General features: G+C 45.8%; 1 protein-coding gene across 3 annotated transcripts in view; it reads right to left on the reverse strand.

The window, feature by feature from the left end:
• TGFB3 (transforming growth factor beta 3) overlaps positions 1-15,730 on the reverse strand; it is a 29,888-nt gene that overhangs the window by 3,965 nt on the left and 10,193 nt on the right. For all 3 annotated transcript variants that reach the window (XM_064292773.1, XM_023546389.2, XM_003408785.4), the window contains 4 exons: positions 10,987-11,150; positions 10,555-10,684; positions 3,864-3,971; positions 1,384-1,555 (listed from right to left, as the gene is read on the reverse strand). In XM_064292773.1, coding sequence (XP_064148843.1) covers positions 1,384-1,555; positions 3,864-3,971; positions 10,555-10,684; positions 10,987-11,150 — 574 coding nt within the window. The remainder of the gene's footprint in view (positions 1-1,383; positions 1,556-3,863; positions 3,972-10,554; positions 10,685-10,986; positions 11,151-15,730) is intronic.

A 15,730-nucleotide genomic window follows, 5' to 3' on the forward strand; every position in this document is an offset into this window, starting at 1 on the left:
TGGCCCCTGGACACCCTTCCAGCTCAGTAATGAAGTCACTCCTGAGGTTCCCCCTTCAGCCAAAGATTGGACAGGCCCATAAAGCAAAACGAGACTAAATAGGCACACCAGCCCTATGGCAAGGACTCAAAGGCAGGAGGGGACAGGAAAACTGGTACTGGGAACCCAAGGTTGAGAAGGGAGAGTGTTGACATGTTGGTTACCAAGGTTAACCAATATCATAAAACTATGTGTACTAACCATTTAATGAGAAACTAGTTTATTGTGTAAACCTTCATCTAAAGTACAGTTAAGAAAAAAAGAAATCCCGTATGGTTGAAGCCACTGTTACTTGCAGCCTAGAGCAGTCCTACCTGATTAAGACCCACGTGGAACAAATCTATACGACAGCCTTCAGACAACTGGAGGGAACTAACTACATCGCTTCTCCTAAACTTTCTGTTTCCCAAGCTCAGCAGCCCTCGTTCATTCAGTTGTTCCGCATAAGACACGATTTCAAAATGTAAGAATTTTCCAATTCGTTCTCCCCATCTCCATCCTAGCCTACTTATGCTTCTTCCTTCACTCTAAGTGCTTCCTCCTCCCATATTCCTACATGCCCAAGCCCTACTCATCCCTGAAGGCTCAGCTCAAATTCCACAACCTTCAGAGGTCTTTCCTGTGTCCATTGATGAACTCCCTGCTTTCTGAAAACACTCGATCCTTAACCTTCTCGTGGATGTGGTCATTTTCTACTTTTTAGTAATTTGTATGCATGCTTTATTCCCCCTCCTTTATAAATGACAGTTAAACTGTTCCCTGAATAAGGGAAGAAGCTGTATCTTCTTTATCTTTGTCCACCCACTACCCAATTTTTTCTGAATTAGTTTGATAATTTCTCTAGCTCAAATTCTCCCTGCAAATGGAGACTGCCCTGTTTTCCCTCGTCCAGCAGCGTCCTTGGACCCTTCATAGGGAACTGAGCACTTCTTTAATGGAAATTCCTGCATTAATCTCCCCACACGCACACAAACACACCCTACAAGTACTTTTTAAAACATGAAAACCACAGAGAGCCCTCAGCCAAGCCACTCCAATCCAAACTATTTTAGCAACGCTCTCCTCCTTGTAGAGATTCTCTCATTTATTTTGTCCAGGCCCTTACGGAGTTGGGCTGCAGGAAAACAGCTGGCTGCTCAACACAGCTGGGCACTCAGAAAACAAAAAAGAGATATGTAATAGATTTTAAATCTTCTTCCCTGGAGATATTTGCGAATAACATCCAGGACGCTCAGCACTGACCCACAGTAGGCATGCAGTAGATATTGTTTCTCGAGTTCACGGTCCCGTGTGGGCCCAGGCTCACTGTAAGCAGTAATTGGACCCGTGTGGGCCCAGGCTCACCGGAAGCAGTAATTGGTGTCCAGGGCCCGCTTCTTCCTCTGCCCTCCCTGGCCTGGGTTGTCAAGCCGGTGTGGGGGAATCATCATGAGGATTAGATGAGGGTTGTGGTGATCCTTCTGCTTTTTGAGGCGCCCCAAGTCTCCACGGCCATGATCATCCTCATTGTCCACACCTGCAGAAGGGAAGAAAGGAGAAAATCTCTCTCAGGAAAGCAGGGTGGATGAGGAGCTCTTAAAGGCTGCTTTCTCCTCCATCCCCATCACTGCCCAGGAAAGGGGGGGAGGCAAGTGCAGCTCCAGTCTAATTGCAGGAAGGGAAAAATCAGGCCGGGGAACCCGAACTCAATTATTACAAGGATGCCACTTCAAGGCGCTTATGTTATGATCCCCTCAAGATCCCTATGCCTGAATCTTCCAAAGGGCAGAAAGCCCTTCCAGAAATGCTTCTTAGGAGTTTTCAGGGGTTCATGAAGACTAGGTGGGTACCTAACACACACCTTTGGGTTGGCAGTTTGGGTTCAAGACTTAGGATCCTGGGGTATGAGTTTCCTCTTGTAATCAAAATTGGTCAAGATAGCACAGAAGGCCAATCTACAGTTTAAGGTATTAATGATTTAATTTAGCTTGAATGGAAGCCAGGTGGCCAAACTTCAAGTAAACTGTTAACATTGGCATTGCACTTAACAGTTTTAAAGATGTTATCACTATAAAACTCAGATGAGATAATGAAACATATGATAAACAGCCAAGAAGATCTGTGAAGAAAACCTACTATTTCATCAGAAGAGGAAAAGAATGAAAACCAAAGACTGACTTCGAGTCTCACCTAAATGGGGATCTATTTTGTGAAGGACCAAAACCAAAAACCAAACCCACTGCCATCGAGTCCAATTCCGACTCATAGTGACCCTATAGGACAGAGTAGAGCTGCCCCATGGGGCTTTCAAGGCTGTAATCTTTTCTGAAGCAGACCACCACATCTCTCTCCCTCAGAGCAGCTGATAGGTTCCAACCACCAACCTTTCAGTTAGTAGTCAAGCTGCTTAAGCACTGCACTACCAGGGCTCCTTCTGTGAAAAACAACCATAAGCTATCGTTCATCTCCACCAAGGAGAAGAGCATGAGGACTCTAACTTACATAGTTAGAGGAGGGACTTGGACCTCAGGAAGGGACACTAGGTCTGAAAGATAAATAGGACAACTTGATCTCAAATTCTGTTTTCTGAAAATCTTTATGAACACGGTAAATATTCACTGAAGTGGGAGAGTTTTGTCCTAACCTGGCTTGTAGGTAAGGCTTTCGAAGGTCTTCTGAGCTCTGAGGATCTGTGATTAGGATGTCAAATCATTGGCTTTTAGAAAAATAGACTCTGAAATAGAGCCCATGAAGGTTAAGAGAACTGCCAAGGGCAGAGAGCCAAGTGAGGTCTACACCTTTGCCCAGACAAGCCTGTGCAGCCTTGGACAATCCTCCTAACTTCAGATGAGCCTCAGTTACTCACAATGGGAATATGAATGGAAAAAAACTTCCCTGAAATCCAGAGACTGTCTAGGCTGAGTTCCTTAGAAGCATATTGACGTAACAGAAAGGACTCTTAGCCATCTCAACACCAGAACCATGGAAAAATACCTCTAGACACAAAGCATTCTTCAAACCCAGATGAGTCTGGGGCAAGGATCAAGTGGACCCTGGAACATCTAAAACTCAGCAGTCACGGCATTGTGTCATACTGAGGTGGCTTCTGTGTTGCCATGATTCTGGAAACTATGCCACCAGTATTTCAAATACCAGTAGGGTCACCACCGTGAATAGGTTTCAGTGGAGCTTCCAGACTGAGACAGACTAGGAAGAAGGGCCCGGCAGTCTACTTCTGAAAAATTGGCTGGTGAAAACTTTGAATAGCAGCAGAACATTGCCTGATACAGTGCTGGAAGATGAGCCCCTCAGGTTGGAAGGCACTCAGAATACAACTGGGGAACAGAGTGGCTGCAACAATGGACTTAAATACAGCAACGATTGTGAGAATGGCACACGACCAGGCAGTGTTTTGTTCTGTTGTACATGGGGTCCCTATGACTCGGAACTGACTCAAAGGCACCTAACAACAAGAGAAGGGAAGAGCTTTTCTGGCACTGTGTTTTACATTTTAATCTCATTTAATTTGCGTAACAACCCTATGAAAAATTTACTCTCATCCCCATTTTAAGAGCACAGAGCAGGACTAGATTCAAGCCTAGGCCTACCTGATTTCAGTCTTCCCAACATTACATTGTCTTCCAGGTGTTAATGTATTGTCTATATCTATAAGCTGAACTTCACATTCATTGCTTTTGGGGCAAAGCAAAATTACCCAAGCACAAAATAGTGGGTCATCTCTATGAAGGAGCTTGGTTCCTTTTCTTGGTGTCTGTCTAGTAGGGGTCTCCTGTTCTGCCTCATTAACTCCCCATCCACCCTACCCCAGACATCCATTTTGTTACCTTTGAATTTGATTTCCATCACCTCGTGAATGTTTTCCAGGATATCCCCATTGGGCTGAAAGGTGTGACATGGACAATGAATGCTAATTTCCAGACCTAAGTTGGACTCTGCAAAATAAGACACAGAGTCAGTGAGAAAACTACTTAGTGTGATGGCACAGTATACCCACTATGCAAGGGTGGTCCAGGGCTACTCCTTCCACAGGAACTGTGTTATATCGAGGGTCACAGGAGACAGAAAGTGCTTCCACAGCTCAGAGTAGACCCTCACACACATGTTGTCATATTCCATGTATTTCTTTTACATTATGAACAACCAAATGGAGATGTAAACAATATCATGAAGGATTATAATAGTCATATATTTTCAAAGGACAGAATTAGGAGAAAACTGTCACCTGTCTACTCGTAGTGGGGAGGGGTGAGAAAAGAACACAGGAAAGAAAGAAAAACCGTCATACCACCTAGGTGTTTCTTGAGAGAGGAGATATTCAATCCAACCTAAGGAGGAAGGATGAGGAGAAGAGGCAGAAGAACTGGAGGAGAGCAGGGAAAAGGGGTAACTGAAGAACTCTGGAGCAGAGAGGTGGTGGTCTTGCCTTGAGGCAAGGGGCCACAAAATAGAAGGTGGCATAGCCTGAGTAATAAGATGAAAAGTCAGGAATCATTGCTCGAGGCAAGGTCACCTGCAAACAAGAAGCTGAATCTGTCTAGCTGGAAGATGCCAGCATTTCTACCATGGTTATGATTGTGGACATAGAGAAAATGGAAGAGATAAATTGAAAATCCTGGTGACACTTGGCCTTATTTTCCTTAAGGAGCAAAGACATAATGAAGTAAAAATTACTTGGAGACATCTTCTTTGGGAACTCTTGTTCCCCATTGTGGGAAGCTGGAAATGTGGATGGCTCACTGAGTGAAGACAACAGCTCTGGAAGACATTTGTAAAATTAGAGAGCAGGCCAGAGGAGGTAACATGGGGCCATGGCCAAGGCTCCAGGTGACATGAGCTCAGAGAGAACAGGTAGGAGGAAGCCTGGAGGTGGCAGGATATGGTGACTGACATTCCAGTGCAAGAAGACCAGCTCTGCCCCTTTCTCCTATTAGTTGTGGGATGAGGTCTCTTGGCAACCAACATCAGGGAAGCAGGGAAACTGGTAAAAGGGATTGAGTGAAATGCGGGGGGGGCGGGGGGGAGGAAGAATCAGAAGTAACTGAAAAGTTTGAACTGAATCAAGTAGTTTGGTGCAGGGAAAATCAGGTCAATTCTGGTAAGTAAGACTCAAGTTGGGGAACTCTCTTGATTTAGGGGCAGCAGCCAGCTGTGGTCAGATATAGGCGAGGTCATGGGGGATGGACCCCTCTGGGTTCAGGACCAGCATCTCAGTGAGCTGATTGATTTACTGCTCCCTGAGGCCACCCTAGTTCTGAATGAACATCTGGCCTTGGGGCCAACCAGGAGCCTTCCTGAAATCTGGTGTCATCAGGGAAAACTCCAGAGTCCAGGCTGAGTCAGCATCCTTCTCATGGGCAGAATGGCCCAAGTCCAGAGATTCCAGTTACTGTTAGGAAGGCCTGATGTCCCAGTCCTACTGGCTAAAAATCAGCTCAGTCCTTCTTCTGTAAACTCCAGAGCCCAACCAGATTTTTTTTTTTTTTTTAATTTTTATTGTGCTTTAAGTGAAAGTTTACAAACCAAGTCAGTCTATCATACAGAAACTTATATACACCCTGCTATATACTCCTAGCTGCTCTCCCTCTAATGAGACAGCACACTCCTTCCCTCCACTCTCTATTTTTGTGTCCATTCCGCTAGCTTCTGACCCTCTCTGCCCTCTCATCTCTTCTCCAGACAGGAGCTGCCCACATAGTCTCATGTGTCTACTTGATCCAAGAAGCTCACTTTTCACCAGTATCATTTTCTATCCCATAGTCCAGTCCAATCCCTTTCTGAAGAGTTGGCTTTGGGAATGGTTCCTGTCTTGGGCTAACAGAAGGTTCAGGGAACATGACCTCTGGGGTCCTTCTAGTCTCAGTCAGACCATTCAGTCTGGTCTTCTTACAAGAATTTGGGGGTCTGCATCCCACTGCTGTCCTGCTCCCTCAGGGGTTCTCTGTTGTGTTCCCTGTAAGGGCAATCATCGGTTGTAGCCAGGCACCATCTAGTTCTTCTGGTCTCAGGCTGCTGTCGTCTCTGGTTTATGTGGCCCTTTCTGTCTCTTGGGCTCATAATTGCCTTGTGTCTTTGGTGTTCTTCATTCTCCTTTGCTCCAGGTGGGTTGAGACCAGCTGATGCATCTTAGATGGCCACTTGCTAAAGTTTAAGACCCCAGACGCCACTCTCCAAAGTGGGATGCGGAATGTTTTCTTATTAGATTTTATTATACCAATTGACTTAGTTAGATATTCCCTGAAACCATGGTCCCCAAACTCCCACCCCTGCTACATTGGCCTTCAAAGCATTCAGTTTATTCAGGAAACTGCTTTTGGTTTAGTCCAGTTGTGCTGACCTCTCCTGTATTGTGTGCCCAACCAGATTTTTCCATGCCGAGTCAGGGCAGCCTCAAGGACACATTGATACCTGATGAGCTTGAAGATTTCTGCTCCCAGAAGGTTGGCTCTGGTGGAGAAGACCAATAGAACAAGGCAGCTGAGTCTCAGCTAGAAAGAAAGATGTGAATAGAAAGGCAAGTATGAGGATGAGTCCTCTTCCTGGTTGAAGGCAGCTGGAAGAAGGAGCTGGAGTAGTTAAATGGACTATGTAACAACATAATGTACTTCCTGTTACCCAAAAGGGTTCAAGGTAGGTTGGGAGAGACCTAGAGTGGGCAAACTGTATGATTCTGTGAGGTAGAAAGCCAAGGTGCAGACACATGACTTAGGAGAGTTAGGGTTAGGGTACACGTGGTAAGCATGAGATGGTGGTCTGGCTTGGCCAACAGGCTCCATCTAGGTAGAGAGCTCAGAGAATAATGATAACAATCACCAACATTTGTTCAGCAGGGCTATATCAAACACTGCTCTCAGCACCTACATGCATTAATTCATTTAATCTCTATAATAATCCTACCCAGGTGGTGCAGTGGCTAAGAGCTTGGCTGCTAACCAAAATGTCGGCAGTTCGAACTCACCAGCTACTCCTTGGAAACCCTATGGGGCAGTTCTATTCTGTCCTATAGGGTTGCTATGAGTCAGAATCGACTCAACAGCAATGGGTTTTTTTTTTTCTTGGTATTATTATCCCCCATTTAACAGATGAGACCACTGAGGCTTAGAGAAATTACAATGGTTTCCCCAAGGTACCAAACCAGTAAGTAGTAGAGCCAGGCTTCAAATACAGGCAGCTTGTTGCCAGAACCCACATTCTTGTTAGAGACAAGGAAAGACAAAGAGAGGGCAATAGACACTGTCAAGGAAGGTGTACACACATTCACTGAGATGCAAAATGGTTGTGTTTTCTTGGTATCCAACCTATGCTAAGCCATGAAGCTGGGTGTGCTCCCTACCCAGCCTGCTAGGGGAGGTCTGACTCTGCGTACTAAGAAGTAGCAGATTGTCTGAGCAATAGCCCAAGGGTTTAAGGACCTAGACCCCTAACCTTGAAGAAGGCTCCAAGTAGCTCTGGGACCCAGAAAGCAGCCTGGGTGCCTGGTGCACAGTAGGCCCTCAGATGTTTGCTGAATGAATCCAAGACCCCATGTGTGATTCAGTTCTTCATCAGCTCACACCACCAACTGCTCCATTTGGAGTCCATTTCCTGCCTTGTTTGGGGCATGAACTCTGAAGAATTCATGAGCTCTGTAGATATAAAACTTTATGCTAGGATTCCTCTGTGCGAAGGGTGGGCAGCATCTGCCTGAGTGGGAACTGAAGGCTCCAGTGAAGATCTAACCTCAGAATTGGCAGTGGTGGGGATGGTGGGTGGGGGACCCATAGGTTTTATTACGAAATTATCTTTTTGATGTCTCAAGGAGGATGGAAATTATTCTCAATGCAAACTTCTCATTGAGTTCTGCAGCTGTGAAAATAAGAGTTCCTTCAAGTGCCCAGAGCTTCAAAGAAATCCAGGTGGAGCTGATCAAAATCAGACAGGGAAGCTGAGCGATTAATTTCCCCAGCCTCTCTTTTCTGTAGCCATGTTGGGCTCTAGGCTGAGTGCCGTCTGAGTCAGAATTCCCAACTATGTTGCTGTCAGCAGATCCTTGTGGATTCTCCTAGGCTTTTGTCTTTGTGCTCAGTCGTTTTCGGAGCCAGGCAGGAGCGGGGCCATTATCTTATTTCCCAGGTGAGGAAACAGAGTGAGTGGTTGAGATATTTTGGATGTGTAAAGACTGATATGCCTATGGACAACTCAGATGATTAATCCCATTGCTGTCGTGTCGATTCCAACTCACAGCAACCCTATAGGACAGAGTAGAGCTGTCCCGTGGGGTTTCCAAGGCCGCAATCTTTACGGAAGCAGACTGCCACATCTTTCTCCCGCAGAGCAGCTGGTGGGTTCAAACAACCCATCTTCTAGTTAGCAGCCAAGTGTTTTAGCCACTGCGCCACCAGGACTTGGAAGACTAATAGGCCTTTCAAACTTTATGGGCTAAAACATGGCCTGCCCCCAAACCTGTTCTTCTCCCAGTCTCCCCTATTCCAATAAGTGATACCATCCAGATACTCACTCTAAAAACTTAGAAGTTATCCTAGACTCTCCTTGTTTCCTCACACCACATTATGTAATTAGCCTATATTTTTATTGGCTCTACCTCCAAAATATATAACTCATCCATCTATAATCTCCACCTCCACTGCTTCTGCCCTAGTCTAGCCCCCATTGTTCTCTCCCAGGCAGCTGCAATGGCCTCTAATTGGTTTCCCTGCTTCTTCCTTGACCTCACAGAAGCCAAAGGGGTCTTTTAAAGATGGACACCAAATCCCCACACTCCCCACTCTCAGCCCTGCTTATTACCTACCCAAGATGTCTCCTTACACTTGCGATAAGTCCTAAATCCTTATCATGGCTGCGTTCTTGTTGCTGCCATTGAGTCAGCCCCCGACTCATGGCAATCACATGCATAACAGAACAAAATGCTGCTGGGTGTTGTGCCGTTCCCATGATCAGTCACTAACTGGATTATTGTGATCCATGGAATTTTCTTTTTTCTTTATTGTACTTTAGATGAAGGTTTACAGAACAAACTAGTTTCTCATCAGACAGGACACACATTATTCTATGACATTGGTTAACAACTCCACAACATGTCAACACTCTCCCTTCTCAACCCTGGGCTCTCTATTACCAGCTCTCCTGTTCCCTCCTGGCTTCTAGTCCCTGCCTCAGGGCTGGTGCACCCCTTTAGTCTTGTTTTGTTCCATGGGCCTGTTCAATCTTTGGCTGAAGGGTGAACCTCAGGAGTGACCTCATTACTGAGCTGGAAGGGTGTCCAGGGGCCATACCCTCAGGGTTTCTCCAGTCTCTGTCAGGCCAGCAAGTCTGGTCTTTCTTTTTGAGTTAGAATTTTGTTCTACATTTTTCTCCAGCTCTGTCCGGGACGCTCTATTGTGATCCCTGTCAGAGCAGTCAGTGGTGGTGGCCAGGCACCACCTAGTTGTACTGGACTCAGTCTAGTGGAGGCCATGGTAGATGCAGTCCATTCGTCCTTTGGACTAATCTTTCCCTTATGTCTTTAGTTTTCTTCATGCTTCCTTGCTCCCGAAGGGGTGAGACCAGTGGAGTGTCCTAGATGGCTGCTCACAGGCTTTTAAGACTTCAGACGCTACTCACCAAAGTAGAATATAGAACATATTCTTTGTAAATTATGTTATGTTAGCTATTCCCCGAGATCAAGATCCATGGAATTTTCACTGATTTTTGGAAGTAGATCATCAGACCTTTATTTTTCAGTCTGTCTTCATCTGGAAGCACCTCTGCTTCACACATCACAGCAACACACAAACCTCCACTGACAGGTGGCTTGCGGCTGTGTGTGAGGTGCATCGACCAGGAATTGAACCCAGTTCCTCCACAGGAAAGGCGGGAATTCTACCACTGAACCACCTCTAACCCCTTGCCATGGCCTTACAAGTCCTAAATCATATGGCCCGAGCTGACCCCAGTTCATACCCTTCTCCCTCCACCTCACTATGCTCTAGGCACATCTGTCTGCTGCTGCTGGAACAAACCAAGCTTGTTCCCACCTAAGGGCCTGGGCGTTGCTGCTTCCTTTGCTTAGAACATCCTTTCTCCTGACCTTCACAAGCTGGCTCCTTCTCATCAGTCAGATCTCAACAAATTCCTTCTCCAGAGAGGCCTTCCTTGGGCAAACCATCTAATATTGTACCCCACCCAGTCGTTATCACATTGCCCTCTATTTTCATAGTACTTATCACTATCTGAAATTCTTATTTATCAGTTTGTGTAGTTGCTTATTATGTATCTCTCCCACCAGAACAAAAGCCTCATGAGATATGGGACCTCCCCTGTCTTGTTCACTGCCAAATCCCCTAAACTCTGGTTTAGAGTGAGCATTTAATACATATGAGTTGAGTGAGTTAAGTGAATGAATGAAGATTACACAGAAAGCCAAGAGCAAAACTAGGCTTTGAACTCAGATCTTGTGACACCCCTAATCCTGTCCTCTTCCCTCTGTTTCATGAAGGACCAAAGGACCTTCCAAAGTGCACACCCTAAGGGTCAACCTACCTCTTCGCAGGAGCCACTCACGCACAGTGTCAGTGACGTCAAAAGACAACCACTCAGAGGTGCCCCTTGTGGGCAGATTCTTGCCACCGATATAACGCTGTTTGGCGATGTGCTCATCTGGCCGAAGTATCTACAGGGCAAAGAAAGGAGTTAGGTGCCCGAGGCCAGGACAAAGTAGCACAGGCTATGCCAAATGCAAGAGAACAGGTGAGGGGACCAAAAGGACACCCAGAGTTTTGAATGTCATGTCCTTTGAACACCTTAGCTATCTCTTTTAATTCTCTTAATAACAGATACAGATACAGAAATGAAGACTCAGAGAAGCGAAGATTCAAACCCAGGTCTGCCAAACTCTGCACGGAATGGAGGCCTGATATGGCAAAGGAGCTGACTTTCCTTTCTGTGAAGTTTCTATTCTGGGAGGGGGCTTACCTGGAAGAGCTCGATCCTCTGCTCATTGCGTTTGGAGCTGGGGTTGGGCACCCTCAGGACCCGGAATTCTGCTCGGAACAAGTTGGTTCTATTTTTCTCCACTGAGGACACATTGAAGCGGAAAACCTTGGAGGTGATTCCTTTGGGACAGACAGCCAGCTCATCTAGGAGATAAGCAGCAGGAGAGACTTAGCCTGTATGAGACCCATGTGGCAGTGTCCTACCAAGAGACACTCTTGCCGTGTGGCCAAGGCACCACCTGTGACCTTCCTAGAGGCTTGCAGTCTCTGACCTAAAGGTGGAGATAGGAAGATTCAGGGTAGCCCTGGACTCAAACACAGGCCTGAACCGGGAGCAGTGAGCCCCAGAATATGGCCTTAAAGCCTGGGTAGGCAAATGTAGTTGCCTCCTCCTCCCCCATTGCCTTGACATCCAGCTCTGGCCCAACTCTGCAGCCTGGCTGTTCATTAAAAAAAAAAACAGTTGCCACTGAGTATATTCCTACTCATGGCGGCCCCATGTGTGTCACAGTAGAACTGTGCTCTATAGGGTTTTCAACGGCTGGTTTTTTGGAAGTAGATCGCCAGGCCATTCTTCCAAGGCAGCTCTGGGTAAACTTGACCCTCCAACCTTTAAGTTAGCAGACTCCTGGTTGTTCATACTCTTTTAGAAAATACAGATTCTCAGAAGATATCAGCAATTCCCCCATGTAGTTTAATCACAATGTAGCTAGTTGACTCATCCATGCATTTGTTCATTTATACATCCATTCATTTATCCAACATATACTGAGCAAATACTGTGGGCCAAGCATAGTGATAAACGCCAGAAAGCAAAGATGAATACACACAGCTTCTGCTGGCAAGATAATTAATACCCAAGGGAGGTTATCACTATATGAACCCAAATAACAGGCTGAGAGGGAAAGTGCTGGGAGCCTTTAGAGAAGCCCGGAACTTACTGCAAGAGATCAGAGCAGGGGAAAGAGCAGGGAAGTCTTTGTGGAAGAAGCGATATTCGATCTGGGCCCTGCAGGAGGATAGGTTTGAGGATGGGCAGGAAATAAATTTCACATGGAGGGACTGTCTGAAGCGAAGGTTGGGAGGGGAAGAAATGCAAGTGGGTTTTTTTTAAGAGGAACTGGAAGCTGGAGGCTGGCGCCAGGTGAAAGGAAGTCAAGATGTTAGACTGAGGTCCGCCTGTGGGGAGGCTAAAATGTCAGACTGAGGGGTTAGATTTTATCCCATTCACAGTAGGAAGCCATGGGAAGTCTTTGAGCAGCACAGTGACATAACTGACATCGTTTTAGACCTAAGGAGGTAGCATTCATGTGGCAAAGAGCCTACATCCCAAGCCTGGCCAGCCCACAGATATTTCTTCACCAGGCTGGCCCATCACCATTGAGCTCCTTTCTCTTTCCCTAACAGCAGTTCCCTGGCCCCCCCACCCCTGTCTGTGAGACAGAAGGAGCAAGTGCTCCTTCCCAGTGCTTGGAGCCAGGTAACAGGAAAGAGCAAGATCCCATCTTTCCTCTGCTTCTACGCACTTCACATCCTGAAGGTCCGAGCAGCATTAGCACCCAGAGAAAAACGTTCTGCACAAATGGTAACAACAGCCAGAACGTGAAATCCAAGCTCAGAGACCCAGATTCCACACATAATGGACATGACTGGAATGAGTTCATAATCACCCCGAGGGCTGGGTGAGGAAGTCATGGACAAGGCGGGAAGGATCAGAGGCCTGGAAACAAGCAAATGCGCTACTGATCTTTAGGAAAGGATGAGTGAGTGCTTCTGGAAATTGCCATCTGGTGGGCCTGACACTGGTTCTTAGAAAATTAATGGAACAGATGTTAGGAAAACAAATGTGTGAATACCAGCTAATGAAGCCCTGATTAATAATTGGCTTTGAAAGAACAAATACTGCCAACCACCCTCGAAACCATTTCAGAGAGCAGTAGAATGAGGAGCCAGTGATAGCAATTTGTAAGTTTACAAGTGTGGAACCCTCTGGACAGGGGTGAGCACTAGGACTGAAAAGTCACTCAGGTACTGACATACTTGGGTCTTGGAGGGGCTGTCATCAACATGGCTTCAGTTATAACAGTACCTCCAGTAACTGAAAATGTGAGTGCAATGTGAATATTGCTCTTAAAAAAAAGGGGGAACAGAAGATGGCATGTGCCAGTGAGGAGAGTCAGAGAGGTCAAGACAGTGGCAAGCCAGGAGATGGGTGGGTGGGGGCAGCGATGAGCTAAGAGTCTTCAGGACACCATATGGGATCATCCCTCCTTGGTTTCTTCCAGCCCACAGATCAAATACCTGTCCCTAAAATGTACTCCTCTTGATGGGATTTTCTAGGGGACTTCAGGAATGTGATGGAAAGCATCATTTTTTTTTTTAATAATTTTTATTGTGTTTTAAGTGAAAGTTTACAAATCAAGTCAGTCTCTCACACAAAAACCCATATATGCCTTGCTACACACTCCCAGTTATTCTCCCCCTAATGAGACAGCCTGCTCTCTCCCTCCACTCTCTCTTTTCGTGTCCTTTTCGCCAGCTTCTAACCCCCTCCACCCTCTCATCTCCCCTCCAGGCAGGAGATGCCAACATAGTCTCAAGTGTCCACCTGATCCACGAAGCTCATTCCTCACCAGCATCCCTCTCCAACCCACTGTCCAGTCCAATCCATGTCTGAAGAGTTGGCTTCAGGAATGGTTCCTGTCCTGGGCCAACAGAAGGTCTGGGGGCCATGACCACCGGGGTCCTTCCAGTCTCAGTCAGACTATTAAGTCTGGTCTTATGAGAATTTGGGGTCTGCATCCCACTGCTCTCCTGCTCCCTCAGGGGTTCTCTGTTGTGTTCCCTGTCAGGGCAGTCATCGGTTGTAGCCGGGCACCATCTAGTTCTTCTGGTCTCAGGATGATGTAGTCGCTGGTTCATGTGGCCCTTTCTGTCTCTTGGGCTCATAACCACCTTGTGTCCTTGGTGTTCTTCATTCTCCTTTGATCCAGGTGGGTTGAGACCAATTGATGCATCTTAGATGGCTGCTTGCTAGTGTTTAAGACCCCAGACGCCACTCTTCAAAGTGGGATGCAGAATGTTTTCTTAATAGATTTTATTATGCCAATTAACTTAGATGTCCCCTGAAACCATGGTCCCCAGACCCCTGCCCCTGCTACACTGGCCTTCGAAGCATTCAGTTTATTCAGGAAACTGCTTTTGGTTTAGTCCAATTGTGCTGACCTCCCCTGTATTGTGTGCTGTCTTTCCCTTCACCTAAAGTAGTTCTTATCTACTATCCAATTAGTGAATGCTCCTCTCCCACCCTCCCTCCCTCCCCCCTCTCGTAACCACAAAAGAATGTTTTCTTCTCAGTTTAAACTATTTCTCAAGTTCTTATAATAGTGGTCTTATACAGTATTTGTCCTTTTGCAACTGACTAATTTCACTCAGCATAATGCGGAAAGGGTCATTTTTTATATCAGGATCTATAAATTGCTGATAGTCAGAATTAGGGGAGACACTGGAGTCATCTAGTACAACCCTCTTCCGATGAAGAAACAGAGCCCCAGAGAAACCTTGGCCAGGGTCATCCAGTGAGTGAGTTGACGCTAGCAGGCAAAGCTAGACACGATCATTAGTGATTAAAAAAGAATTGCCCAGGAGAAAAAAGGAAATGTAAATGTAATCTTCCTCACAATTAAATCTGTTAAATAATTATGGTGTCTTAAATCACTTGTGGAACGAGTCAGAGTGTTAAATAAATAAACAAAATGTAATAACGCCACCTTACATTTTAGAGCTTTCATTAACTCATCTGCCCCTGTAACAACCACTGAGGAGAATGGTAAAGTCTACCATTTTACCAATGAGAAAATCAAGAGGCAGAGAAGTTAAATGACTTTCCCAAGGTCATTAGGTGAGATTTGAAGTCAGTTCTTCAGAATCACCTCACTTATTGAAGCTGAGACTCTGGAAGCTGGAATGGGATCATCTATCTATTAGAGGGTTTCACCAAAAAAACTATGGTAGTATTCCATGGAACAGGCCTAGTATACCAAGCTGGTGCCTCAGATAAGGGCCAGCTCCCAGTCATTCTGTAGTTCTTAACCCATGATTCTGCAGAGCTGGGCTGGGAGTTCTACCTATCTAAATTAAATAATGATCAACTTTTTCCATTGCACAGAAAAATATATACTGATGGATGCCATTTTTTTTTTTTTCTTTTTTGCTTTTTTTCGGGAGGTAAATTCTAGGGAGGAAAAACAAGCAAAGAGCATTCCTGCAGAACATTTATGGAAAAACCAGAAAACAGCAGACCATGTTTCATTCAGCTGCCTTTTAATAATGTTCTCAGACACCTGGGCTCCTAGGTGTCCCTTTGTTTATATACATCATTTTAGCTAGTAAAATTACTGCCGGTTACAGCCGTAAGGACTGCATATATCATTGTGGCAGTGCTTCTCCACCCTGCCTGTACCCTATGATGTACACATGACGCCTGGGCCCACTCCCCAGAGAGTCTGCCAACAATGCAGTGGGTGGGTCCCCCAGATTTTTTTTTAAGCTCTCCAGATGATTCTAATATGCAGCCAAGGCTGCGAACCACAGTTTATCATGTTCTGCAAATGATACCATGGCTTCCAGATGTTTTGGAAGTTTGAGAAACCACTGTTTTAATGGTTTAACCTTTAAATGGGTTAACCTTTAAATGTATTAGACATGTTGTTTGGTCAATGCAT

This window comes from Loxodonta africana, chromosome 10 (assembly GCF_030014295.1).
Source record: "Loxodonta africana isolate mLoxAfr1 chromosome 10, mLoxAfr1.hap2, whole genome shotgun sequence".
NCBI lineage: Eukaryota > Metazoa > Chordata > Mammalia > Proboscidea > Elephantidae > Loxodonta > Loxodonta africana.